The sequence below is a fragment of the Rhamphochromis sp. 'chilingali' genome, assembly GCF_963969265.1.
Source record: "Rhamphochromis sp. 'chilingali' genome assembly, chromosome: 18".
NCBI classification, from domain to species: Eukaryota; Metazoa; Chordata; class Actinopteri; order Cichliformes; family Cichlidae; genus Rhamphochromis; species Rhamphochromis sp. 'chilingali'.
Window position 1 is genome coordinate 17,001,140 of NC_137945.1, and position 24,648 is coordinate 17,025,787.

The window sequence follows — 24,648 nt, forward strand, 5'->3', positions numbered from 1 at the left end:
AATTTGCGAGAAAACACATATGACAGACGTGTCAAACATATAATTCTGGGACCTGAACAGGCCCGCAAAGGGGTTCAGTCTTGCACACTGATGGCTTTTCAAAATGTGAAAATTAGAGGAAGGAGGGTATCAACTAAATTCAATCAGTTCAATAGATAGATAGATAGATGTGTAGTTAAACATCCCTACAATGAAAGAACGTGAAAAAGATATTATCTATATAAAGTTAGTTTCACTGATCCACCCTGCTAATGAACACAATACAGATCTATTTTTACATTTGTTATTTTAACCTATATAGGCATTTCAGGTTATGAATTAAAAAATTTGGCTAAAATAATTTTAAAAAATTAATGAAACATTGTTCAGTACTAGGAAAATTTGGATTTTTGTATTTTAATATTAAAAATATACCACAGTCCTAAAATATGCCCCAAAACACAACATACTTCATACCGTGTACATTGTAACATACCATAATAGACCCATTTCTGTAATATACTCACATATCTATATTATTGCTAATATATATTGTAATATATCTATATCACTAAAGCACTTCTGGATGGATGCAAACTGCATTTCGTTGCCCTGTACCTGTGCATGTGCAATGACAATAAAGTTGAATTCTATTCTAAATTCTAAAACCCATTTTGTAGTGTTTCCACCAATGTTACTATAGCTAACTAAAGTTAAACATTCATTTGGAAAATATTTTCCAAATGAATGTTTCATTTGGAAAATATTTTATTTAGGTGAAACAAAATTTAAAACTAGACTTATAGAATAAACACGGAAACAATATCATGCGTTTTAAAAACGATCTAGGCTTATAGTAAAATATAATCAGGAAATATCATATTTGTCCACAGAGCCAACCTGATGATGTCTACTTGAGCGTCTGGAAAGTGTTTTTTTGTTGTATTATATTATTGTATTAATCAGCACTTCATAAATGTGAAAGTCTGACAATTGCCATCCATGTACTACAAAACCAAGACTTCTTCATTCGTCTTCAACCTAGGCGTTACCGCTGCTCTCTCTCGGTCGTTTTTTCGTTCAGGCAATCTCACGGGCTTCCTGAATCAGCTTCACAAGGCGGAGTTTCGGGGCCATTGCTCTCTCTTTCCGCCGTACCCGCCATCTTGTAGAGACCGGGGGTAAGATGTTCTCTGTTTAAAAGTCGATTTTCATCTATATTATCCCTTCTTACATGCACAGTTTCACTTATATATCCACCGCAGTTGTTCCCTCATGCGCCACGGTGTTGTTAATGGTTGAAAATGCGTCACTGGGAGTAGTTTTCTCCGTTTACAGCCCTCCGGTTCAGTAGCGTGGCTCTCCATGTGGGCCTGCCAGGCAGAGGAGCGTTTAATAGAAGCAGTTTTTTTGCTCCCTCCGAAACCCTTTTATTCCTACTGAAAGACACGAAACACCGATATTTTACATTTTCATTAAAGCGTTTTTCATGACGTGGCTCTAAAATGTTAGTTACCGCTCAGTATAGCGGACTGAATTGTCCCTGCTAGGCTGTGCATTGCTATGTTTCGTGATGCGCTGGCTATGTATAGTAGTTTTGTAGGCTAATGCACCTCTGTTGTTGAAAAGTGAGGGATATTTGGGGTCGTGTATTTTATTTATCGGCTGTTTGTGTAGAAAGAGCTCATTCAGCAGGTTTGTAGTCATGTGACGAATATGAACTTCCACGTGTTTATGTTACAATGTTGAAAACAATGTTTTCTCTAAGTGACAGTCGGTCTAATTTCCCATCATCTGGCGCAGTTAGATGTAAATAAACTCCTTTATTGACTTATATTATTACACACCTGCTAAAATTACGTGTTTACATTAGTAGGCAATGGTCACACTTACGTGTGTCTAATCTAAGTGTTTTCTCTCAGTAATCAGGCATCATGACGAACACCAGAGGCAAGAGGAGGGGGACCAGGTACATGTTCAGCAGGCCATTCCGCAAGCATGGTGAGTCCCAAGTTTGAAGTGCAGGTAAACTGCTCACAAGTGTGTGTATAAAGTCTGTAACGTGTCTTTCCTTCTCTCTCTTTCACAGGCCCAATCCCTCTGTCCACTTACATGCGTATCTACAAGAAGGGAGACATTGTTGACATCAAGGTAAGCAAGATCAAAGCACTACCTGACTGAGACACCCCAGTGATTATGAAGTAAATGTGCTGAGTTCTTTATAAAGTGCTTTGGGAAATGTGCATGTCTTAAAATGTGTTTTAATGACCAAGTGTGCCTAATTCAAATCAGACCTAATTTAAATAAAAGCATCACATGTTGAGCAGCTACTCCCCATGAGAAAGAATTTGACAAGTGGTTTGTAGAAATGCAACTGATAAAACTATTATGATTTTGTTTCAGGGCACAGGAACCGTTCAGAAAGGTATGCCTCATAAATGCTACCACGGCAAGACAGGACGCATCTACAATGTAACCCAACATGCTGTCGGCATCATTGTCAACAAGCAGGTCAAGTAAGTAAGATCCTTTATTTTTGGATGTTTGGATTTGTGCACTTTGAGCTAGCACACACCAGATGTCTTAGAACGTCTACAAATAAAAGAATCTAATAACTAATCAGAGAAACTGTTGATCAACTTGGCATGGCCGGGTTAAGTCTTGATTCCAACTATGTGATCATTATTGTCTGCTCTCACTGGTGTGTGTTGGCTCATGCACTTTACCTAGTGAGAGGAAAGATGACCCCATCTTCACTTTGCTACCATGAACCGTTCTGTCCATGGTGGCCATTCATGTGGGGGAAAGCATTTCATCCTTAAGAATCCCAGCATACCTTCCTCTGTGTTGACCTGGGATTTTATGCAGGAGACATTTGGACATTGAAAGACCATTTTCACAACACAATTAAAGGAAACGTTACCATTGCCCAGTTTCTTTTTTTTATAAACTGTTAATTGAAATTGTTCACACTCACAGAGGCAAGATCCTGGCCAAGAGGATTAATGTGCGTATTGAGCACGTGAAGCACTCAAAGAGCAGGGACAGCTTCCTGCAGCGCGTTAAGGAAAATGAGCGCAAGAAGCTGGAGGCCAAGCAGAAGGGCACCTGGGTGGAACTGAAGCGCCAGGTATGAGCCGAGTTTATTGTAACACGTGAATAGAGAATTGTTAAAGCCTGAAATATTCAAAAAGTAAAAAGACCACCCAGATGTGTAATTTGAATATAATTAGATTTATTAAAGGAGTATTTTTGTGCTTCATTGTATTCATTTTCCTGTCTCCTCAGCCTGCTCCTCCTCGTGAGGCTCACTTTGTCACCACTAAGAGAAATGAGCCACAGCTGCTGGAGCCCATCCCATACGAGTTCATGGCGTAAAGTGCTTGATTAAAATAAAAGATATTTGTACACACACTCCTTGCAGTTGTCATCTGTTCACACATTTGATCATGTATTTCTGTGTCATGATGAGCCATCACTCAGTGATGATTCTCCTCCTTTGATTGCTCTAAATGAAATAAAGAGAATTTCATTTCACCGGCGAACTGAGAGTGACTGGCACACATGTCACAAGCATTTCACATCTGCACAGCTGTAGCTGACAGGTTTCTACTAGTTTACATTTCCCCTGTGAGTACACAGGAGGGTAAGGACAATATGGGTGTTTACACCCAAATGCAATAGTGAGAATAATCTTAAATATCGTAAACTTGCTTTCTGAAGAAAGCTGTATGTCTGGATTTGTACACTATCTCAGTTAGATCTGTGAAAACCAGACAAACTTCCCCTGTTCTGGATCATGTGTCCATATCTTCTCAGTAATGCCAAACAAAAGTAATAAATTACAATTTGTATAAAAAGGGGTGCAGGGTAGCACTGTTGTGTCACCGCAAGAAGGTCCTATGAGCAGGGTTTGACTCCACCATCTGTCCGGGGATTTTCTGTGTGGAGTTTTCATGTTCTCCCCATGTTTGGTGGGTTCTCTCTGGGTACGCTGGTTTCCTCCCACAGTCCAAAGAAATGCACTAGTGGGGTTAGGTTTATTGGTAATTCTAAATTGTCCATATGTGAGTGTAAATGATTGGCTCTGTAACAGGGCAGCAACCTGTAAAGGGTTGCCGCCCCACTTCTTGCTCTGTGGGTAGCTGTTTCCCTGATAAGTGGAAGGGCATTGATAAAAGGGGGAATGACTTTAAATGAGAAAAAGCGATGGCACTGATTATACAACAGAGAAAAGCTCAGTTTTCTGGAGGTTTTTAAGAGCTAAATTTATTGTCATAACGATTGCTCAATTACAGTGTCTGGCAACACCAACACTACGTTAACACTCCAGACCTTTAAAAAAAAGAAGCAACTTTTGGTTTGAAAAGGTGAACTCAGAATGCTGAGCATTTCTGTATAAAAAATGAGCAAATAATGACATTTTCAGCTATCAGTTAATCTATAGTGTTGTTTTTTAAATTATATTTACCACTTATCTAATTATTTATGATATATTATTATTATGTTATTTATCATTCACTGGTTTGTCACTACAGACCCATTCACTCCTGCAAAGCGTGAAAGCAAGCCTCGGTTTCAGAGTCTAAATTGTTGCCACGTGTTTATTAAATGAAACAAAACAGCTTTGAATCTTGCAGTTTAATTTAGTGATACAGAAACAGAATGCATGTATCACTCATTAAATATCATCAAAGGGGAGAAAATGAAGCCCGAGAGTTCCCTGGGAGAATTAAAAAATAAAAATGGTGATTAGGTGTGTGCAAGTTAGATCGAGCAGGCAAATGAAAATGCATATCAGGTCTCAGTCAGGTAGCTGGGTTTCTACTGTTTAGACAGTAGGTGGCAGTGTGCACCAGGGTGTGTGCTGAGCTCAGCCTGAAGGCATCAAGCGTGTGGCTGGACAGATGAACTAAAGTGTGCTGATGTATCATATTTGGTGAATGTGAGAGACTGTCACCAGGGGAAGTATTATCCACGACTTTACCTTAGGTGTACACAGAACATGATTCAACAGTTCCCTCAAACATACTCCAAACATCATGGTTATATGTTATAATTAGGATGTCCCCTGCCTACCTCTGCACTAGGGCATTTTAAGTTTTCATTCATTTATAATTTAGACTTTAGTAATTTTTTTTTGTCTTATTACTCATTTAATAGATAAAATCTGTGGTTTAGAAGCCTTTGAATAGCAATTTAAATTCTTAGCATCTATTAACAAGATGATACTCTAACAATAGTTACTATATTTGTTCCTGTGGGAAGCCAATGAAGTCTTTTTAAAAATGAAATAAAGCAGGATATAACATTTTCAATATTATATTAGATAATACTAGATTCTAAAACACTTGGATGAATCTACAGGGAGTTCATAATTATGATGTTATCTGTTGAATTCATCTCAAATCTAAAGTATTGACCTGTGAGGAAGATTTTTTTTTTGTATTATTAGATTAATTACTAACAAGCCAAATCAATAAATTTAAACTTCACTTAAAAGATTCAGAATACCATATATTTATGTTTTGCAATATCCGGGCTGGACTTTGGGCCATTACAACATCTTGATTCTTAATTTTCAGCCATTTTATTGTAGATTTGCTGGCGTACCTATGAGTTGCATGAATCGGTCTCGACTCAGCTTTAGCTGCGGGACCGATGGCCTTGATGTGGAACAATAATTCAGAGTCAGGGTAAAACACTGGATTAGGTCCTGTGGGTGGAAGCCCAAAGCATCACCCCTCCACCACCATGCTTGACAGTCGGTATGAGGTGTTTGTGCTGATAAGCTACCAGCATTATGTTATCAGCATTATGGCCAAACATCTCCAATTCGGTCTCATCTGCTCAAAGGACATTGTTCCAGAAGTCTTGTGGCTCCTTCAGAAGCAACTTTGTTGGAAAAGTGCACTTAGATTGTGACAGGACTGCATAAAGTCACATGAAAACTTTTTTCCCCCACATTGTATGTTAAGTTATGTGTTTCATAAAAATAAGGATATTTTAAACAATCATAAAGTTTCACTGTTTGGCAGCTGATATATGACCCCCCCCCCCCCCCACCTGCCCGGCTGAATACAAGAATGTGTACACAGGGTCATGCCTATGTAAGTGTTTGTGTACCTGTGTGTGGACCGCTTGATGTGGGCTGTTTAATCAGTGGAGGCTGAATGGCTGGCTGGTTACGTGACAAATAGGTTATCTCATCCCACCTCAGTGCTCTACCTAATATTTACACAAATTAGGACCAGTTTACAGAGATATCGCCCGCAAGGAGGAATGAGCTCAAGGGACTTAAAAAAAAAATTACTTCTGTAGTTGTATTATCCGAGTTTGTATTTTTTTTAAAAAGAGAAAAAATACTTGTAGAAGAATTTGTAAATAAAGTGTATACTTCTAAAAGGCTCATTTCTGCCTATCCATAACCCTGCAGACCTGAGGTCATGATATTCATGCATGGATGTTATCAGGCCATTGTAATACGTGTCCAACAACCTGAAAAACAAAATGTAATCAGTCAATAAGCAGGCTGGCAGCCAAAGCCTTTGGTATTGATTGGAAAGGTCTGGAATTGACTTGGAGTGTCTAGATAAGAGAAATGGCATCTATGCAGATATCGGCTGAACATTTGAATTAAAAATTAAATATTGGTCCTCTGACAAAGGCCACCCCAGGTTTTTATGAATCAGATTCATGCTTTTGGGTGTTTTTTTATTCTCAGCCAAGGAGATGATGCAAAAGCTGACAGAACAAATTCAATAAGACTTTGTGGTCACTAACCAAAGAGGGATGTCTGTGATTTTTTGGCTGTCCGCTTCTATTTCATTCTGTGATTTTCACCTCACATACAGAGCCTGTGTGTGTGTGCTTGTTCTCACAGACACACGGAGTGTCATGTGTGGCCCTGACTCATAGAAGTTACTGATTGAGGAAACAGAGTGTAAATAGGAGAGAGAAAGCAAGCGAGAGGGAGGAGGGCAGAAAGACGAGGCCTGTGGATAAAAGCCGCGGAGCACTATGAACTCCTTAATCACACATTTGACACACACAGATTGAGTCTGTCAGCTCAGCCAGCAGCTCGGAGCAGCTGTATCGACCCAGGACGTTACATATTAACCACACACACACATACACACACACAAACAGCAGATAGTTGGTCATGGACACAGACAAGAGTTTTATGCGGAGAACTTACATGGCAAGATATGCAGATATGACATTTCACAAGTATCTGCTTTCCCACTTTACCTGAATAACACAGAGTTAGTATTATCTTTGAGATTTATTTGGTTAATCTGCCCAGGGTTTGAAATCTCTCAAAAAAAGTAAAAATGTCCCAATAAGCTCTATTCCCATTGTGATTTATTCTCTGAAAAGTGGTAGCTGTAACTGAAGGGAAGTACTGGAAAAAAATCAAAAGAGAAACAATTGTAATAAACAAAACACACCGTTACTGCTTCAATGGGAATTGAGAGGATAAGTAGCACTTACTAAGTGTGACTGGCTCTAGAAAAACAGATGAAGTTTTACTAGTTTGTTGGTGTGGAGCATTCAGGTGCGTGTCAGTACAATGCCAAGAAAAACATCTGGAATGATTTTGGAAAACAGCTGTTGCTGCCCATCAATCTGGTAGCTGTTATAAGGCCATTTCCAAACAATCTGAAATCCATCGTTCCACTTGTTTTTCAACATTTGCCATGATTTCCAGTCTTCCCAGAAGAGGACAAATGTTAAAGTTCATGACAGCACATTTAGAAAAACACTGAACGAGCATGGCTTGTTTGGAACGGTTGCCAGGAGGGAGCCTCTAATAGCTAAAAGAACATGCTTAACAAGATTAAGTTTGCATAGCCACATCTAAACAAACCACAAAGACTTCTTAAGTGTTTTATACAGACAAGACCAAAGTGGAGATGTTTAACTGTAATGCACAGCACCACATTTGGAGAAAGTCAAACAGCACGTCAGCACGAACACTTCATACCAGCTGTGAGCACAGTGGTGGAGGGGTCATGATTTGAACTTGTTTTGGACCCACATCTGTTTAATAGTTAAAGAATAAAAATAAAAAACTTAAAGCACAATGATCCCAAGCAAAACAGCAAATCTAAAACAGAGTGGCTGAAAAAGAAAAGAATCAAGATGTTTCAATGACCCAGTCAAAGTCCAGACATCAACCTGATTGAAATGCTGTGGCGGGACCTGAAAAAAAAGACAACATTCCACAATGGCGACGTGAGAGACAGGATAAAGTAATACAGAAGAAAAGCCGTGAAGTTGTTGCTGCTAACTGTGATTCTACAAGCTCCTGAGTCACGGGGCACACTTAGTTATTTGTAGCACTGCAGTCTTTTTTTTTTTAAAGGGCACCTTTCTGTGTGTTGTTGGCTTTTATTTGGATTCACCCTGATGATTCAGGGTATTTCCTAACAGATTCAGCGATGGGTAGATCCTCCTTGCATGTGCTCTATGCTGCTTCTCAAAAAATAAATAAATCAAAAACAGGTAGCTAAGGAAAAATTAAGGAGTTCTTCCATTTTCATGATTGCGATTGAGTAAATGTACAAAAGATTCATAAGAGAATATTCAACTATACGTGCAGTAGACTGTATTGCCGCTGAAACGTTGATGTTAGGGGTATTTCATGTTCCAGCAGCTTTATTTATTTATTTTTTGTAACTATTTTTTCTACTTATCTGTAACATTATTAAACTTGCTTAAAAATCTTATGTAAATATGAAAGTTAGCTACAGTTACTTCAACCTTCTGCTTTAGCCCAGAGTTCTGAAATAACTGAGTTAGCTACTTTAGTTGCTGTGCTGTGAGGAGCCCATGTGAAATTCCAGTGAAAACCAACAAAGGATATGTATTTTTGCCATATGGGTGAACTGGCGGTTTTCATTGTGATCTTATTCCCATCTGAGGCCTCATCATTCCTCTTATTCTCCCTGTTCTTGGTTGGAAAAAAAGACCTTCGGAGATTGTGAGACTAATATCTGAGAATGTGATGCAAGTGTGGGTGTGACGGAGTGTTTGGGATAGGCCTGAAGGGCTTACAAAAGCACAAGAAAATCCCACTGCAGGTCAAACATGCAGTATCTGTGGGTGTGATAGGTGGGGTGAGAGTCTGTGTGGTTATCAGAGACAGGTGTAGGCACGGCCATACATGTAGGTATTGGGCCAGCTGTATTGATTCCGTCCCTGACAGCACAGGTGGCGGTGGTGTTGGTAGTCGGGGGAGGAGCCGGAAGAAAAGAGGGGGACATTGATAACAGTGTCAACTGACCCCAGCATGCTTGCCTGAAGCGTGGGAGGGCATTGAGGTAACGCCCAACAGGCTCTCAATAGGCCTTATTCACAAAAATCAGTCAAAGGTTTCACATGAGAGCACGGCATGGGCCCACAGGGCGATCTGTAATGTTTAGACAAGCAGATAATGTCACTGGATTGTCAGTGAATGATTTTTTTTAAAGCCTTAAAATTTGGGCTCAATTTATTTAAGTCTTAAAAATGTGTGAAAGAACACTTTTGTTCTATTGCAACACTGGATTTATAAAATATCAAACATCCTGGGTTTATTAAGTACAGTTTGTTGATATAGTGTCTCTATATTATTTGGATACTGCTGTATAATTTGGTTGGGACTTCCGGTAAAGACTGCTAGCAAAATTTCAGGGCGCTGGCAAGATGAACTTTTGGCCATTTACAATAGAAATGTGCTTAGAAAGGCTCATTCTATTATTAATTGTGTGAACCATCCACTTCACAGTGAGTTTGAGTTTTTGCCTTCCGGCCGCCGTTTTAGAGTACCTCCGAGGAGGACTAAAAGACTCCAGGTCTCTTTTATCCCTACTGCGTATTGTCTCCTTAATGGCAAATAATTGTCCTTGAACTTTCTATCATTATTATTGTTATTATTATTTTATAGTATTGTTCTGTTTATTTTTATCCTCCTGCAGCTAAACTAATTTCCCCTTGTGGGACAATAAAGAAATTGAATTGAATTTAGCAATACTGTATATATATATACATACATACATACACACACACACACACGACTTAAGTTACATGTTTTTACAAATGCTAACACTTAAAACACCAAAATGAGAAATTCATATGTTAAAAATATTTTTAAAATTAAAGTGTGACTAATTTTATTGAATACATATGTATATACATATGTATATATATACATATGTATATATGTACATATATACATATATGTATATGTACATATACATATATACATGTGTATATGTGTATATATATATGTATATATTTGTATATATTTGCACTAATGTCTTCTTTTCAAAGGTGATTTGATTTAGTTTCAGGTGTGCTGCTTACAAAGGAGCTCACTGAAGAAATATTTCAGACAACCATAAATCACACCAATCACAGAGCCTTATTGGAGGGTTGATAAGAGTAAGATTAGTGGAGTAAATTCAATGTGTGTGTGTGATTAATGGAGACAGGCAGTCGCCTCTCTCTGGGGCTGTGTGCCACACAGCAGATCAGCTAATAGAGAAACCTACTGCAAGGACTGCGGGTGACATTTTTAAAGCCTGTATCAATCATTGTAGAGGAAAGACTCTTGGACTTTTATAATGTTTGAGTATCATTGGGTCTAAATCATTTTCTTGCATCTTACATGCTAAATTAAGTAACCCGTAAATGTAGGTGAGTACAGAATGCTTAACATTTTATCATTTCTTTGAGGCACGACACCCCCTTTTGCCTCAATTGGTACATTCCAATCATATAAATTAAATACACGAGATGTGGTGGAAGTAGGTCACTCAGTGTCCTGCACCGACGAACAGAAAACAAAAGTTTACTCCTTGGCCACACCTGACATCTCTTATTTAAGATGGGGGAGAGGTTGCAAAGTCAAAAAACTTATGTTTGCTCATTTTTTGATTGTAAAGCTACATTCAGTAAACCGTGGAGGCTTGATGCTCACCTTTGCAAACACACAGGATTGGTAAGTGGCTCAGAAATGCTAGAAGCATGAAACAATAAATAGCTGATGTGAGAATTGAATGCGGCGGATTGAATGGCTGCTAAGTGCTCCCTGGCCTTATGTTAAATCTTAGAAACCATTCTCCTGTGAGAGCTGTGACAAGAGCTTCTGCACCCGCTACCAACTCACCAGACATGAGCTCAGTCACAGTGGGGAAAAGCCACACAAGTAAGCAAGCAGTTTGTGCCTAAATGTCAAGTCATTAGGTTTAAAAAAAACAAAACAAAAAGGACTTGATTGCTCTGAACAGTTACCTTCTTTGCTCTCCAGGTGTCCGGCTGATGGTTGCTCCGAGGCCTTTGTCAGGAACGCCAGCCTGAAGAACCACATGGCCCGAGTCCATCAGCAACAGGAAAAGAGATTTCAAGTATGGCTAGGCTTATTTTCTTTTAAGTTGTCCTGTGATTTCGTTATATTTGTTTAATTCTGCTGCTTTTTCAGTGTGATCATCAGGGCTGTGAAAAGGAATTTAACAAGAGGAACCAGCTGAAAGCTCATCAGTGTGAGCACCAAGAGAGTCTGCCTTTTCAGTGAGTGGCTGATGCAAGGACTTGTTTTTTTCCATGTATTTGACCATTTCAAATTTAACCTCTTATTTCTTTTCAAGTTGTTCCTTGACTGGATGCACGAGAGAATTTCTCACTCTTAAAAAACTGAAGCATCATGAGAAAATACATGAAGGTAAGTTGGTACCAGAGCAGTGAATTTCTCTTAAAGCGTGTGCTCAAGTAAAACCTTCGTCTTTCTGCGGCAGGCTACCCTTGTGAGACTGAAGGGTGTCCTTTTCAGGGAAAAACTTGGTCAAATTATCTGAAGCACAGAAAAGAACACAAAGGTATAAATGAAACTCTAGGAAGCACTGATGCCATGTGACTCATGCCAGCTGTAAAACGCTAACTACTCCTCTGGTCTCAGACAAGGTGCTGTGTGGACAGTGCAACAAGCTGTTCAGCAACTTCTGGTTCTTGCGCCTGCATGAGCTTCGCGTCCACTCCGGGGAAAAGAGAATGTTTCCGTGCCCCAAAGAAGGTTGTGAGAAAAAGTTCACTCGCCGCTTCAACTTGGAGAGCCATGTTCTGGGAGACCATGAGGGGAAGAAGCCCTTCAGCTGTGCTGTTCCTGGCTGTAACAAGAGCTTTGCCATGAAGGTGAACCTGCACTTCAGTGTATAGAATAAAATGTATAACTTTCAAGCCAGTGTTGTCCAACAATGGTGATGACGTGGTTGACAAACTGAGATTTTTCTCAGACTACATTGTTTTCAGTGATGACCAACTTCCTGTAACCTTCATTATATATGGCAGGGCTTTTTCTTTTTCTTCCCCCAATCCAGAAACTAAATTATTTTCTCCTTGCTTTGCTGTTAATTAGGAAAGCCTGTGGCGACATGGAGTGGTGCATGACCCAGCAAAGAAAAAGCTTAAGGTACTATTGACCTTAAAATGGATTTGGGGTGATGGCTTTTCCCCACTTTGTCCTTGAATATGTTACAGCATTGGTTCTTTACTCCTCTTCCAGAAACTGCATCCTAAAAAGAATCTGCCCATGGCACAGCGGGCCGGACCGGCAGCTGCAGCCAATCAAGCGGAGGCCAACGAGCTTGCTGCAAAGCTACACAGCACAACTCTGGAGAATAACAGACCTTGAGGCTGCGTTAAGATCTGGATGTGTTCTTTAATGATGAAACATCACATTTCTGTTTTTGTTTGAATAAAAGCCTCATCAATGCACTTACTGCAGCAATGCTTCTATAGCTGTTGGTGTAATATGCCAAAATGGCTTTCAGCATTCGCTTACAAAGTAGAAAATGACACTGTAGAGTCATGAATCCTTTGCAGGAAGTGTTTATTAAACAAACAGCACACATTCAAACACATGTATAAAACTCCAGCTGCTATTGCAGCTGGTTTATCATGGTGATGAGGCCTAAGGGCAGTTGAGCCCCAAGGGTGCGGCAGGTTTCTAATAAGGCCTGAGGCTCATTCAGCTGGATACAGCACTGGTCTTGCAGAACATCTCGATTAAACTGATTAAGTGTCATTATCCTAGATCACAGATTGCAGACTACTCCTCAAAAATATTTAATCTCTACCTGCATCGATGCATCCACCTGAATATAGCCCTGGATTCTACAACTGCCTGGTGAGGTGACTACAGCACAGATTGCCTGTTAACAGTTGCAGTACTATTCTCCCTGTGGGAGTGAAGACAACATGACCATATGATCACAGCAGTGTGTGTGAGAGTGCAGTCTGTCGCGTGACGTGGCACGATCTGGATCAGTTCCCACCTGGTCAGGACAGGCTTGGGTCCTGCTGGGTCTTCAGTAGTTCTGAATGCGTTTGGTCCTGGATTAAGCCCGATATGGAGCGATGTACAGTAGCACGTACCAGTTCACTTTGGCCAAGGTCGTTCCCAATATAGAACATTCTGGGTGGACTCTATGGAGTGCGCAGCCTGCTCATGATCTGGCCCAGCTATACCAGGCTGCCAGGCCAGGAGACTACAGTAAGCGCCACCCGGCTGCGCTGCTCTTTCAGCATGGGCACCAGGGCCGAGTGGCTCATTCCTGCTGTCGACAGGCCGTTGACTGCCACTATCATGTCACCACACCTGAGATGACAAAGAGAGACATGTTATCATAGGCTTAGAAACAGGACCTGATAGCTTTGGGCTCAAACAGCACTACATACATGAAGACGAGCCTTTTGAGATGACTGTGATCATCAGCGTATTAATTTGCAATTAAAAATAATTGCAGGGTACAATTTGAACTCCAACATCTTTAATGGCACTTATGAATTTCCCACAATAAGCTGTGCAGCTGTATTTTAGTAACATGTAACCTTGTGTAACAGAGTGGCTAGGGGAGGTGTTTTTAATAGGTTTTAGAAAACAAAGCTCTGTGGCATACAGATTATACTTATTAGGATTATTTCATTGTTTGCTTTTTTTCTCCCAAAAAGACTTTTTGGCAAAAGGAAAAAAAATATCGCTACCTTTATTCTTCAATCACTGAGGAAAGATTAGCCTTTATTCTGAATATTTTTTTGTAGTACTGACACAAAAAGGGTACAGAGAAAGGAAGGAAAATACTCAGAGAGAAGACATATCTACTGTAACTTTTTAAAACCTACAATAGATGTTATTCGTTTTGATATATGGACAGATGAGCTACAGAACTGAATTATTTTATTGCTTGCTAGCTGCATTATGACAATAGATAAGACAGTTATGCCTCTAAATATTAGCATAAAAAATAAGCGCACACTACAAATGTGGGCCTTTTGAGCCTTTACAATTGTTAAATAAGTTCAGTCAGGACCACTACAATCAAAAGAATAGTTATTTCTGTAGTAATTTATATTTCACAGGGAGATCAGGTATGAAAACACTGATTAGGTCAGACACAATGTGAAAAGGAGGAGCCAGGGTGGTGATGGGTTGCAAAGTGGACAGCAGTTGTGCAACAACTTTGGGCAGGCTAAAGCAGCTTAAACAGTGCCCTATCTGAGATTTACCAATTGGATGAAAGGTATCAGATGAGCCACTGTCCAATTTAGGCTGGCACAGAGCTCAGCTGATCTGCCAGGATTACAGCAGAGCTTGAACTAACCCTTTGCTCTGTACTTGCTGAAGCCTCAAAAGCCTCAAGCAGACAGCCTGGATTATAATGATCATTATACACATATTTCTTCTTAAAGCCTGAAGTAAAAATCCCACAAAGTTATTTATTTATTCCCCTCCCCCCTGTTTTTGTAAGCCACAGATTATCATATAAAGCACAACTGATCACTCACTTGAGGCGGCCGTCATAGTATGCGGGTGTGCCGAGGACGATGGTCTTGATAAAGAACGCCTGGTTGCCATGGCTTTCCTCATATCCCCCGACGATGCTAAATCCCCAGCTGCCAGGATGGCTCCTGCGCAGAACAATCTCATGGCTACTGTGCAGGTAGCTGCAAGGAGAGGGTGGAGAGCAGAGTGAAGGAGGGCTGGACAGACAGATGGACAGACAGATAGATTGATTATGATCCCACGAACAGATTCAGGACGCTCATGTTGATATTTTTAATACATAGTAAAAAATGGGAAAATGTGACAAATAACCAACCAATCAGCACAAAGCCCACAAATCAGAAAGTTAATATATAATTAGTTAAGATAAAAACAAGAAAAACATGACATTTAATGAAGATACAAGCTTTTCTTTCTTGTATAATGTCCTGTTTGAAGCTGCTGACAACACCACCATATCACAAAACACAATCACACATCCAGAACTATATTGTATTTCCTCTGTGTGCTCACCTGGGCAGGCCCAGCCACATGACCCACGAGGGGGACCAGTTGGCATCAAAGTCACTGTCGTGAGTGTGAGGCAGCAGCTCATCATGGTCCTGCTCTTCCACCATGCTGACCTCGAGCACTCGCAGCTGGACCGAGGGCGACGCAGCGCTGGCCTTCAAGGTGCCCACGGCCTCACTGTGGCTCAGGTAGGTCAAATCCTGCCCGTTGATGCTCAGCAGCACATCACCTGAGAGAGGAAGCGAGAAGATGCAGTGGTTTTCTGATGTGATGTTTGGGTTGTGGCTCAATCGGTCCAGAGGAAGCGTTCACCTCTTTTGATTCGCCCATCCCTCGACAAGCAGCCGTGCGGTTGGACGCTCGTCACAAAGATCGGCAGCTCCCCGCTCTTGCTGCCCCGCCCTCCTGCAACAGTCATGCCCAGAGACTCGTGTGGTTCCTTCTTCACAGTGATGTGTTTCTCCTTACAGGTCACACACTGGGACAGGTCCTGGGAGCAATCGAAACACAGGCTTGATTTCAATACGGCAAAAAAAAAAAAAAAAGTATACTCTTTTTATTGTATTACTTTTAAACCTCAGTTTAGATTTTGATCTCATAAAATCTAATTTTATAACAAAGTAAAGGTGAAACAAAAAGGGCAAGTCATGTCCTCACTCTGTGGGTGCTGGTGCGGGACAGGTGTATGGCCACAGGACTCGGGGTAGAGCTGTGGTTAGGCAGGAAGTGATCAAGGCAGTAAAGGTCTCTGGTGGAGCTTGATTTTGGCGGCGGCGGCGGTGGAGTTGGTTTGCTGGGTCGGCCAATCAGCAGGTGGACTCGTTCTCCACTGGCCTGAAAGGGCAGAATCTGTGCTTTAGAGACAAATCTGAAGTAGCAAAATTATTTTTCAGCCCCTGTCTGTAAAACCAAAAGGGAAATCCAGGATTGTAGACCCAAATGAACAAACTGCACCTGTATGATCTGAGCAGCTTGCTCTGGGGTGCCGTGTCGCAAGTCCTGTTCATTGACTGCCAGCACGCGGTCGTTACTCCGCAGTCTGCCATCCTTGGCAGCCAGGCCTCCCTCCAGGAGATCTAACACAAACACCCCTGACTCATCCGTTCGCCGTACCAGCTTGATTCCAAGCTGCTCTGTGGAGTCTCGCTTATGCAGGGTGATTCTCAGAGTGGCTGGGCTGGGTGGGGTGACTTCGGGAGTGGAGCAGGGGGCATGGGGGACTGCTGGGGTGGAGGAGGAAGAGGAGGGAGGTGCCCGGGAGGCACAGCGACGCTCCCGGAGTACAGTCAGCTGCAGGGTGGTACAGGGGCGGGCCAGGGTGGAGCGAGCAAAACTGTGTGGCACGTTACTGATGTCCACATTGTTCACCTTGGAGTGGAGAGGAATGGAAAATAAAAACTAGATGAGCAAGCTAGCTTTGAAACATGACCAGATTCTTAGCTATCTGACGCATTTAAGTCGCACACTCATTTTCTTTTAGCTCTGTTTTGGTCAACACCAAAAACAACTGAGAAAGAAATACAGCATTTATAGCTTCCCCTGTCTGAAAGGTAACTGTCTGCTCTCGAGCTTTCTCAGGGAAATGGACTGTAAATAGAACCGTGAAACCACAACAGTGTGCCAAAGGGTGCTAACATCTACAGATCTTGAATATTAGTGAACTGCTCACTAAGGGTGATCCCTTTCAACTACAAGTACTCATCTGATTACCATTAACAGAAGACTATTGATTAGAGGAGCTTTTAATAGTAGACCAAAAATAAAAAGTTGACTAAGACGAAAGTAAATGTGGTGCTGAGAGAAAACAACTGGCTAATTTCTAAGTGAAGCTCTAAACTATCCAAAAATATATACATAGATCTTTTTCCCCAAAACACAATGTCGAAACTGATAGTCAGGATAATTTAGAAATGTTGCAGTCACACAGCATATCCAGAACAATGTGCCCTACTCCACTGTTTACAATATTCTCAGCGCTGCACTATCTGCAGCACATCTCCCACAGACTCCTAATAAAATGTTTATTAAGCTCTTGTCTTCAACAAATCTTCCAAACACTCTCTGAAAACACTGAAAATTTACACCTGAAACTGATCTCTCACCTGGAGTATCTGATCCCCGGCCAGCAGCCTCCCGTCCCTTGCAATGACCCCGTCTCGGTAAACTTCCTGAATCACGATGTTGATGAGAGGCGTCTCATTTCCACCAACAATGCTGATTCCCAGCTCTACATATGGGTTTGCACGGTGGACCTCTATGGCAGTTATCTCTCCTTCAGGAAGGGAGGGGAGCTTCACACAGCCTAGAGGAGACACCAGTGACATTATCAAAAAAAAGCTTCACTTAAGAAAGTAATTTCCACATCTTTCCAACCTTTAGTACAAAGCTGACTGGATGTGATTATCCATTTTTTGTATAAGACTACAGCTCGCAAGGAAGTAAGGTATTTCATTATCCAAGGTCCCTTTGAGAAGATCCTCAGTGAAAGGAACAGATGATGTCATACCCTCCTCAGCAGACAGAGGCGGGGATTCAGGGCAGTCCCAGCCAGAGGAGGTGGAGCTAACGGAGCGCAGGAGATGGATACAGGGATTACTGAGGGGCCGCTTCACCCTGGGGACCACACACTCCAACCCTACTACACCTACAGGCAGAAGGACACGAAGAGATGGATGACAGCTATATTATTAACTTTACTGACAATCCAAGGCCGATAGATCAACTTACTGTCTTCTTCGGTGCTTTCCTCAAAGGCTGGGTTGTCAAGGCCGGCATCATCTGTCCACACAGGCCCATTACCGCAGCTGTTATTGGGTCCAGAGGGCGGTGACGGCGTGCGGTCCCTCAGGTCTGTCTGTGGTGTATGCGGTGACCTGGGAGGGCTGGTCACCATTGCTCGCTCATCCCCGCTCTCGCATCGTGGACCGTCCCCATTTGTCTGCTGACTCTGCATCCCTGGACACCTTTCATCAAGCAACAGGTGTCAGCGTATCACCCCATCCGACATGTAAAGAAAACCAAGCTCAGTTAATTTGATGCGGTGCTCGCTCACAAGCGAAGAAAACTTGAGAGATTTGTTTTCTTACACTGCTGAAATTTACAATGACTTTAGTTAACAGGTTCTTTCTAAAATTCCAAAATTAAATCAGTGAAGCACAAGTGAAGCTCCAGAAACATGCTGACACTTTGAATAGTGCAATAGTGAGGTTTTTTTTTAACCCTAACTACTATGCAAATTCATATTTAAGGTTTTTGATTTTAAAAATTTGTTAGAAGGTTGAATAAACACTAAAAATTTAAATTTTCTGGCGATTTTGTCCTGGTTCAGGCTTTACAAGGATAAAATCCCAGGAAAGAGAAGCAAAAAAAGAAAAAGTCTGTTTTTGTGGTTGTGATTTTCAGTTGTAAATTAGCCTTGACCCTTCAAACTGGCTTGAATTAATAACATCATCTAATTTTTCAAGCAACATGAAGATCTTAAAGCTCTGGGAAGAATGGGAATTCTATGCTAGGAAGCACTTCAAAGCCATAAAACAGCGAAAAAAGACGTCTTTCCCAAATTCCCAAAGGCAAAGGCTAGCAAGTACTCACATCTGAGAAGCTGAAAACAGAGAAAACTGCTGATTTGTTGTATGAATAGCTCTGAGATCACATAATGAGCTACAAGTTAATTATAAAATGTTTCCTTAAAAAAGAAACACAGGACGACGTGTCCCTTCTTCGCCTACAAAAATAGAAACACTTCACTTAGAAACAATTTAAAAATAAACGCACAACGACTCCCTCAAAGGGTCAGTATGGTGTCAGCCTTAATTTCCTTCATTACTGTAAGTGGTAGCTTAGAGGTGACAGGTGTTTAATCCCTTGTGACACAGAGTAATTTTGTTTTCTTTAATGAATTTCCTTCCTTGTCTAATCTTTCGTTTTTGCAAAGAACAAATAATTTTGACAGGAAAACTGGTAAATGCTAAAAACAAAGACTTCTGCTCACATAGATGTAGTCATTTGGTTCCTTTGTTTTTTTCCCAGGGACAGTGAAAGTTCATTCCTCACACGTACACGGGCAACAAAATGAAGCAGCCCACCGTAATCATCGTGGAACACCGTGTCCTCCTCTTTGAATCTAATGTCTGATCCCTAATCTTCAACAAAAACAATGTTGACTTTTAAAGTCACACAAACACAACGGCAGGCTGTTGGCTGCTATCTTAAACCGAAGTCTGCAGGGGAGCGGTGAGTTCGCATGAGGCCGAGATTTAAGCTTTGCTAAAGAATGTCGCGTTAGTCCTCGTGGTGACCTTGTGTGATCTGTTAGACCATCTTTCCTTATCTTGTCAACACAACCTTACGCGTGTATTCTTTCCTGAGGTAAGACCGGGATGCAGATACTTTTAAGAATAAATGTTTAAAGGGGATACACTCAAGAGATTTTTCCCTTACAGCCTCACTAGAAGACGACAACTGGTGTTGTTACGCAACATTTGACCATTTACCGTTATCTTGTTGACTTTCGGCTTCACCGGCTGGCACTTTGCTACACAGCGTTTCTTTAAAAGGGATTCTTTTATAGAAAAACAGCTGACTCAGAAAAGCTTTTAAAGGACTGTAAGTGATAGTCTGTTACCCTGATCTTGTTAAGGAAAATCTCCTCAACTTAATCGAGGTGTTAGGAGGACAGTGAAAAACCAGTCAACAAACCAACGTCAAAATTCAACTAGAAAGGAGTCTGCTTAAAGATCAAGAGCACTGGTTTTAATGCCTTAACCAGGCACAAACACATCATCACATACTGCACGAATTACATCCTTGAAGCAGCAATGACAGCCTGACACCGATGCATGCACACGTAATCGTGCACTTCAGTGCAAGACATGGCAACAGAGGAAGCAGGACAGAGAGAGTAAGAGGCAAAGCAAACCGAGATACAGACTGAAATAACAAAAACAGTGGAAACCAGCGAGTAAATAATGTCTTTTTGTCATTCTGAGTCACGCTGACCTCACACCCCACTGCGTTCGACTCACCACAGGCCGGGGTTGCCCTTGGCTGTCTCACAGAAGAAGTGGTTGAAAAGATCTCTGGTGTTGAAGTTGCTCAGCATGGTTGCAGAATGAGAACACGAAGGCTCCTGGTCAGCCAACCCATGACTGTCGAAAGGGAATCACTAATCCCCCGTCACATGACCTACAGCCCAATAATCCCTGCAGGGTCTCACAGCACCTGGTCCAAACGGGCCAAAAGCCAAAGCGTGTGCACGGGATGGGGGAGACCTTTAAGGTTAAGAATGGTGGGTAAGTCTATGTGATGCGGACTCTGATTTGTGATATCTCCACTGGTTCAGCTGAAAAACAAGCCAATCACAAGGACGGATTGGCCCTGAATGCTGCTTGTGGTTATTACTAAAGGATGTTCAACCGATCGCCTGGTGGCTTTGTTAGCTGAGAAGCTAAGCTCATGAAATCCTGACTGCATGCACGGTGTCATAATGATCTCATGCATTCATCTGTCTGCATAAAAGCTTTATTACCTGTGTTTAAGGTGCGCCTCCAGGTCACAGCGAGGCATGCTGAGGGAGCAGACAGGGGTCAAAGGGCAGGACACAGACAGCTTGTCCAGCAGCTTGTGCACCAGGATGCTGGACCTGCGGCATGCCTGCAGCTGCAGCCGGGTCCTGTCCAGAGGGCAGAAGTCCCTCTCCTGGAGGAAGCTACGCAGGCAGCGGGCGCAGAAGGTGTGTCCGCATGGCGTATCGAGAGGCTGCACCAGCGGTTGCAGGCAGATGTGGCACACCAGATCGTCGTCCACTTCCAGACGGTAGTTGTAAAGGTGGTTTTCCCAGCTGCGGTGGATCTGGCCACACTCGGGACACAGAGCCTCCAGAGCTGGCTCCACGGACCCAGCCAGACCCACCTCGGAGCCCGGGCTGCCCATGTCTTCTCCTTCAACGCAATTCAGCTTTGACACGACTGAGTCCAGCTGGGATGCAGAGCGGTTGGGAAGGGGCGCACACACTCCTATCCCATAAGCTTCAGAGGCTGAACAGGTGGCGGAGAGGACAAATGCCCCCCAGTGGCTGATGGCACATCACCCTGTGGGTCAGAGGCCAAAACAAGAGAGTTAAACAGCTGTTTCAGAAAAAAAAACAAGACAACAAGTGTTGGGCATTTATTCATGTGGCAAATACTTTGTGCACGTGTGCCCACGTGTTTGCATGAGACTGAGGATGACACCGCGTGTGTGTGTGTGTGCACGTTTATGTCACTGCTGAGATTATGTATTGCTGCTTCTGTCCACTAATCTGGCAGTATAATCTCTCTTTTGCTCTCGCCTGCTCCAATCTTCCAATTCCACAGAGAGGGAATTATCTGGGATTGAGGCAGAAAGAGGGCACAGATCAGAGAAAGTGAGCTTGGGAAAGCAACAGAAAAGGAAAGTGATGCCGACAAGATACGGAAGGGAGTGTAGACAGGTGGAAGAAGAAAAAGAAGAAGAGATCAATGGGATGTGAAAACAGGTACAAGGGAAGAATAAGAATATGGAATGGAAGAGAGGATGAAAGGAAGGGGGGCGAAGCCAAGGAAAACGCTTGATATTTTTGGTTCAGGCTGGGTACAGTAGATGAACTCAGTCTCCTCTACAACGGAAAGAGAACACGCCCAAAGCAAAGTCTTGAAATATAGCACTCCAGCGAGCAGAGCGTGTCCCCAGAGCTAATGCACCACAGTGTGCGCTGATCATTTCCACAGCGCTTCACATCCAAAGCCCCTCAGACCCCCTCGGCCCTTCTATTAGCCCAGCCTCCAAGGGGCCAGATGCTATCAGCCGACAGCAGAGGGCGTGCCTCTACGCTCAGCGGGCCAGCCAAGATACAGTGACTACCTGCCTCTGTTCCAGCGAGGGTCTGCTCCTGTCTCCATGACGACCTGGATCCCGTTCTGCTCAGTGGGGCTTGACATTCAGAGTGTAGCCAGAGAAGGATGCAGAGGAGCCACACAACAGATGCACTCCTCTCAGCAGGATGCTCTGCTCCTCCTCGGTACAGCCTGAAAGCTTGTCAGACAGCGCAGACGATGATGATGAGAGTCCCCTTGAGTCGTTTTTTTTTTTCTGCTCTTTTCATCTTGTCTGGGTCTTTTTTTTTTTCCTTGTGACAACCTGTCCCTCCTGTCTCCTTGGCCACCCCACCGGTAGTTACTTATTTCAGCCTCCTTTAAGTACGTGCTCCTCTTGTCTGCGTGTGACTGGCTGCTTCTGTCTCTATCCCGCAGCTGGACATGAATTAATCATGAGGACACAAGGCTTCTCTGTTTCTATAACAAAGCTGTGACATCACCACATCACACACACACACAAACAAACACACATATAAACACACATATACGCGTAGACATGCGAGCGTAAGTCTACACAACCAAAAGCAAACACGCACGTCGAGCACAAGGGCGTTTTTAGGTACCTGTGAATGGTCTTTATCAATAAGTAAAGTCTTCGTGTTTTCACTGTGACGGCACTTCAGAGCAGTGAAAAGCACTTAAATGTGTTTTAAACAGAGCTGTTGCAACGGATTCCTTTATACAAGCAATATGAAGACTGGCAAATGCTTGTAGAATATCTCTTTTAATCCCACCACACAGTGTGTGTGTACATGTGTGTATGAGAGTCCAAGGCCGGGCTGTTATTGTCATTGCACTGCTTTCCATTTCAGTAAATAACACTCTTGTCTCTCTGGTTATTGTTCGAAATGACAATCTAATCTTACAGGACACGACAGTCCAGTGTGCAGGAATTACATTTTCAAAGAAGATGAAATGATGTTTTAGGCCACAGATTTAAAATCTCAGGTCCTCTCGGCTTAGCCTACATTTTCATAAAACCCCATCTCTCTTATCTTAAAAAAAAGGCTCTGGTAGCCACTTGCAGGAACAGGCCTGCTGCTGCTGCTGTTCTGCAAGGTCTGTTGCAATAGGCTGCCTTTTTTTCTTAAACCACCCCCCTCCACACCACCCAGACACACAAAGATAACAAAAAAATGACACTGATTTAATTTACATGTACAATAATTTTTTTCTGGCATAGACCTGATCTACCTTGGGAGCGCTCCCACTGCAGTGTCATGATCAAATACGCAAGCCCGACACACTTACATATATCAGAATTTTTTTTTAATCATTGCCCCCCATCTGTCTGACTCCATCCCACCCTCCCCACAAGCGGAAAAACCTGGGACCGATGAGGCGACAGCAGCATAGAAAGCAAAGCCAGCCACACACTGACACCGCTCGCGCAGGCAGATGTGATGTGACGTTACCTTTTCCGGCGGCTCCTCCGCGCCGTGCACTCCGGCCCCAAAAAGGGGGGTGATTATTAGCCGCGGGACCTCAATCACGCATCCACCGCAACGGACCGTTCCGCAAAACCCGCACGAAAACGCCCCCGTGCCTTTGGCAGCGCTGACCCCGCCCACTGCTGTCCGTCAAAACCGAGTGGGCGGGGCATACGGTTGTCAATCCAGAGGAGAGCTAGGGGTTGGCTTTAAGACCGCCTTTTCGTAAATACATAATTAAAAAACAAATAGACAAATAAATAAATAAGAAAACAAAATGTGTTTAAATATATTTATGTATAAAAGAAATTCTAATAAGTCAGCAAACACATCAAAATAAATAGATAACTGTATACATTTGTAACGCAGACAAACATAGGTAAATCGATACACGAATAAACACATATAACTATATATATATATATATATATATATATATATATATATATATATATATATATATATATATATATATATGCAAGATTTATAAGTAACTACATATACATAAATAAATAAATAAATAAATAAATAAATAAATAAATGGAACAAACATAAAAACGTAAATAAATAAAAGTATTCATACTGTAAGTTATTCTTTTTGAAGATTACTGGTTATATTGTAGACTACTGTTATAAAGGCTTAAAGGGGGCGTGAGATTAAAACTTATTAACATGACTTAGTTTTATTTTAAATAATAAGTGAAACTTAATATTACAGCTTTCAGTTTTGGATAAATGCCGCTTTTAAAGATGACAGTGTCTCCCTTTCTCAACAAGTTTTGAGAGATGTTAATAGTTAATTAGCACAAAAAAAAACCTTTCCCATGACGTATAACATTCACCAAGCAGTGCAATGAAATAAAGAAACCTCACCAGAATTTAGGTCGGTTGATGGTCAGAAATAATGACGACAAAAACACTGCCAACTTCTTAAGTTAAGCTAATATTTTTGATGCACACAGCAGCTTTATACCAGTTTACCGTAAAATGGGGAATTAAAAATAACCACTAC

The 24,648-nt window shown here is 42.0% G+C and overlaps 3 protein-coding genes across 6 annotated transcripts; 2 read left to right on the forward strand and 1 right to left on the reverse strand.

The window, feature by feature from the left end:
- Window positions 1-1,081: 1,081 nt before the first annotated feature.
- On the forward strand, window positions 1,082-3,393 carry rpl21 (ribosomal protein L21). Its single transcript, XM_080864290.1, has 6 exons — window positions 1,082-1,160; window positions 1,902-1,980; window positions 2,069-2,130; window positions 2,383-2,495; window positions 2,959-3,109; window positions 3,268-3,393. The coding sequence occupies exons 2-6, from the start codon at window positions 1,914-1,916 to the stop codon at window positions 3,355-3,357; spliced, it is 483 nt and encodes a 160-aa protein (XP_080720416.1). The 5' UTR covers window positions 1,082-1,160; window positions 1,902-1,913; the 3' UTR covers window positions 3,358-3,393.
- Window positions 3,394-6,042: 2,649 nt separating this feature from the next.
- On the forward strand, window positions 6,043-12,770 carry gtf3ab (general transcription factor IIIA, b). Its single transcript, XM_080864289.1, has 9 exons — window positions 6,043-10,966; window positions 11,079-11,173; window positions 11,276-11,372; window positions 11,447-11,535; window positions 11,613-11,686; window positions 11,760-11,840; window positions 11,921-12,153; window positions 12,377-12,430; window positions 12,524-12,770. The coding sequence occupies exons 1-9, from the start codon at window positions 10,853-10,855 to the stop codon at window positions 12,650-12,652; spliced, it is 966 nt and encodes a 321-aa protein (XP_080720415.1). The 5' UTR covers window positions 6,043-10,852; the 3' UTR covers window positions 12,653-12,770.
- Window positions 12,771-12,848: 78 nt separating this feature from the next.
- Window positions 12,849-23,771, reverse strand: lnx2a (ligand of numb-protein X 2a). 4 transcript variants are annotated; one of them, XM_080864285.1, is made up of 11 exons: window positions 23,622-23,771; window positions 20,841-21,402; window positions 18,041-18,276; window positions 17,820-17,957; window positions 17,416-17,615; window positions 16,268-16,681; window positions 15,971-16,147; window positions 15,626-15,803; window positions 15,317-15,542; window positions 14,806-14,964; window positions 12,849-13,618 (listed from the first exon to the last, which is right to left on the reverse strand). In XM_080864285.1, the coding sequence occupies exons 2-11, from the start codon at window positions 21,242-21,244 to the stop codon at window positions 13,483-13,485; spliced, it is 2,268 nt and encodes a 755-aa protein (XP_080720411.1). In that variant the 5' UTR covers window positions 21,245-21,402; window positions 23,622-23,771; the 3' UTR covers window positions 12,849-13,482. The 4 variants fall into 4 exon arrangements, with proteins under 4 accessions (XP_080720411.1, XP_080720410.1, XP_080720412.1 ...); XM_080864284.1 differs by having other exon boundaries at window positions 14,806-15,000; XM_080864286.1 differs by lacking the exons at window positions 20,841-21,402; window positions 23,622-23,771 and adding an exon at window positions 20,338-20,461 and having other exon boundaries at window positions 14,806-15,000.
- Window positions 23,772-24,648: the final 877 nt, after the last annotated feature.

Bases quoted from the DNA above. Each gene is read 5' to 3' on its own strand.
- rpl21 (XM_080864290.1), top strand. From the start codon at position 1,914: ATGACGAACACCAGAGGCAAGAGGAGGGGGACCAGGTACATGTTCAGC. The intron at 2,131-2,382 runs GTAAGCAAGATC...ATTTTGTTTCAG, and splicing joins GAGACATTGTTGACATCAAG to GGCACAGGAACCGTTCAGAA. The intron at 3,110-3,267 runs GTATGAGCCGAG...CTGTCTCCTCAG, and splicing joins GGGTGGAACTGAAGCGCCAG to CCTGCTCCTCCTCGTGAGGC.
- gtf3ab (XM_080864289.1), top strand. From the start codon at position 10,853: ATGGGGGAGAGGTTGCAAAGTCAAAAAACTTATGTTTGCTCATTTTTT. The intron at 11,174-11,275 runs GTAAGCAAGCAG...TTTGCTCTCCAG, and splicing joins AGTGGGGAAAAGCCACACAA to GTGTCCGGCTGATGGTTGCT. The intron at 11,687-11,759 runs GTAAGTTGGTAC...TTTCTGCGGCAG, and splicing joins TCATGAGAAAATACATGAAG to GCTACCCTTGTGAGACTGAA.
- lnx2a (XM_080864284.1), bottom strand. From the start codon at position 21,244: ATGGGCAGCCCGGGCTCCGAGGTGGGTCTGGCTGGGTCCGTGGAGCCA. The intron at 18,277-20,840 runs GTAATAAAGCTT...GCTTGATGAAAG, and splicing joins GAGGCGCACCTTAAACACAG to GTGTCCAGGGATGCAGAGTC. The intron at 16,682-17,415 runs GTGAGAGATCAG...CTCCACTCCAAG, and splicing joins CCGGGGATCAGATACTCCAG to GTGAACAATGTGGACATCAG.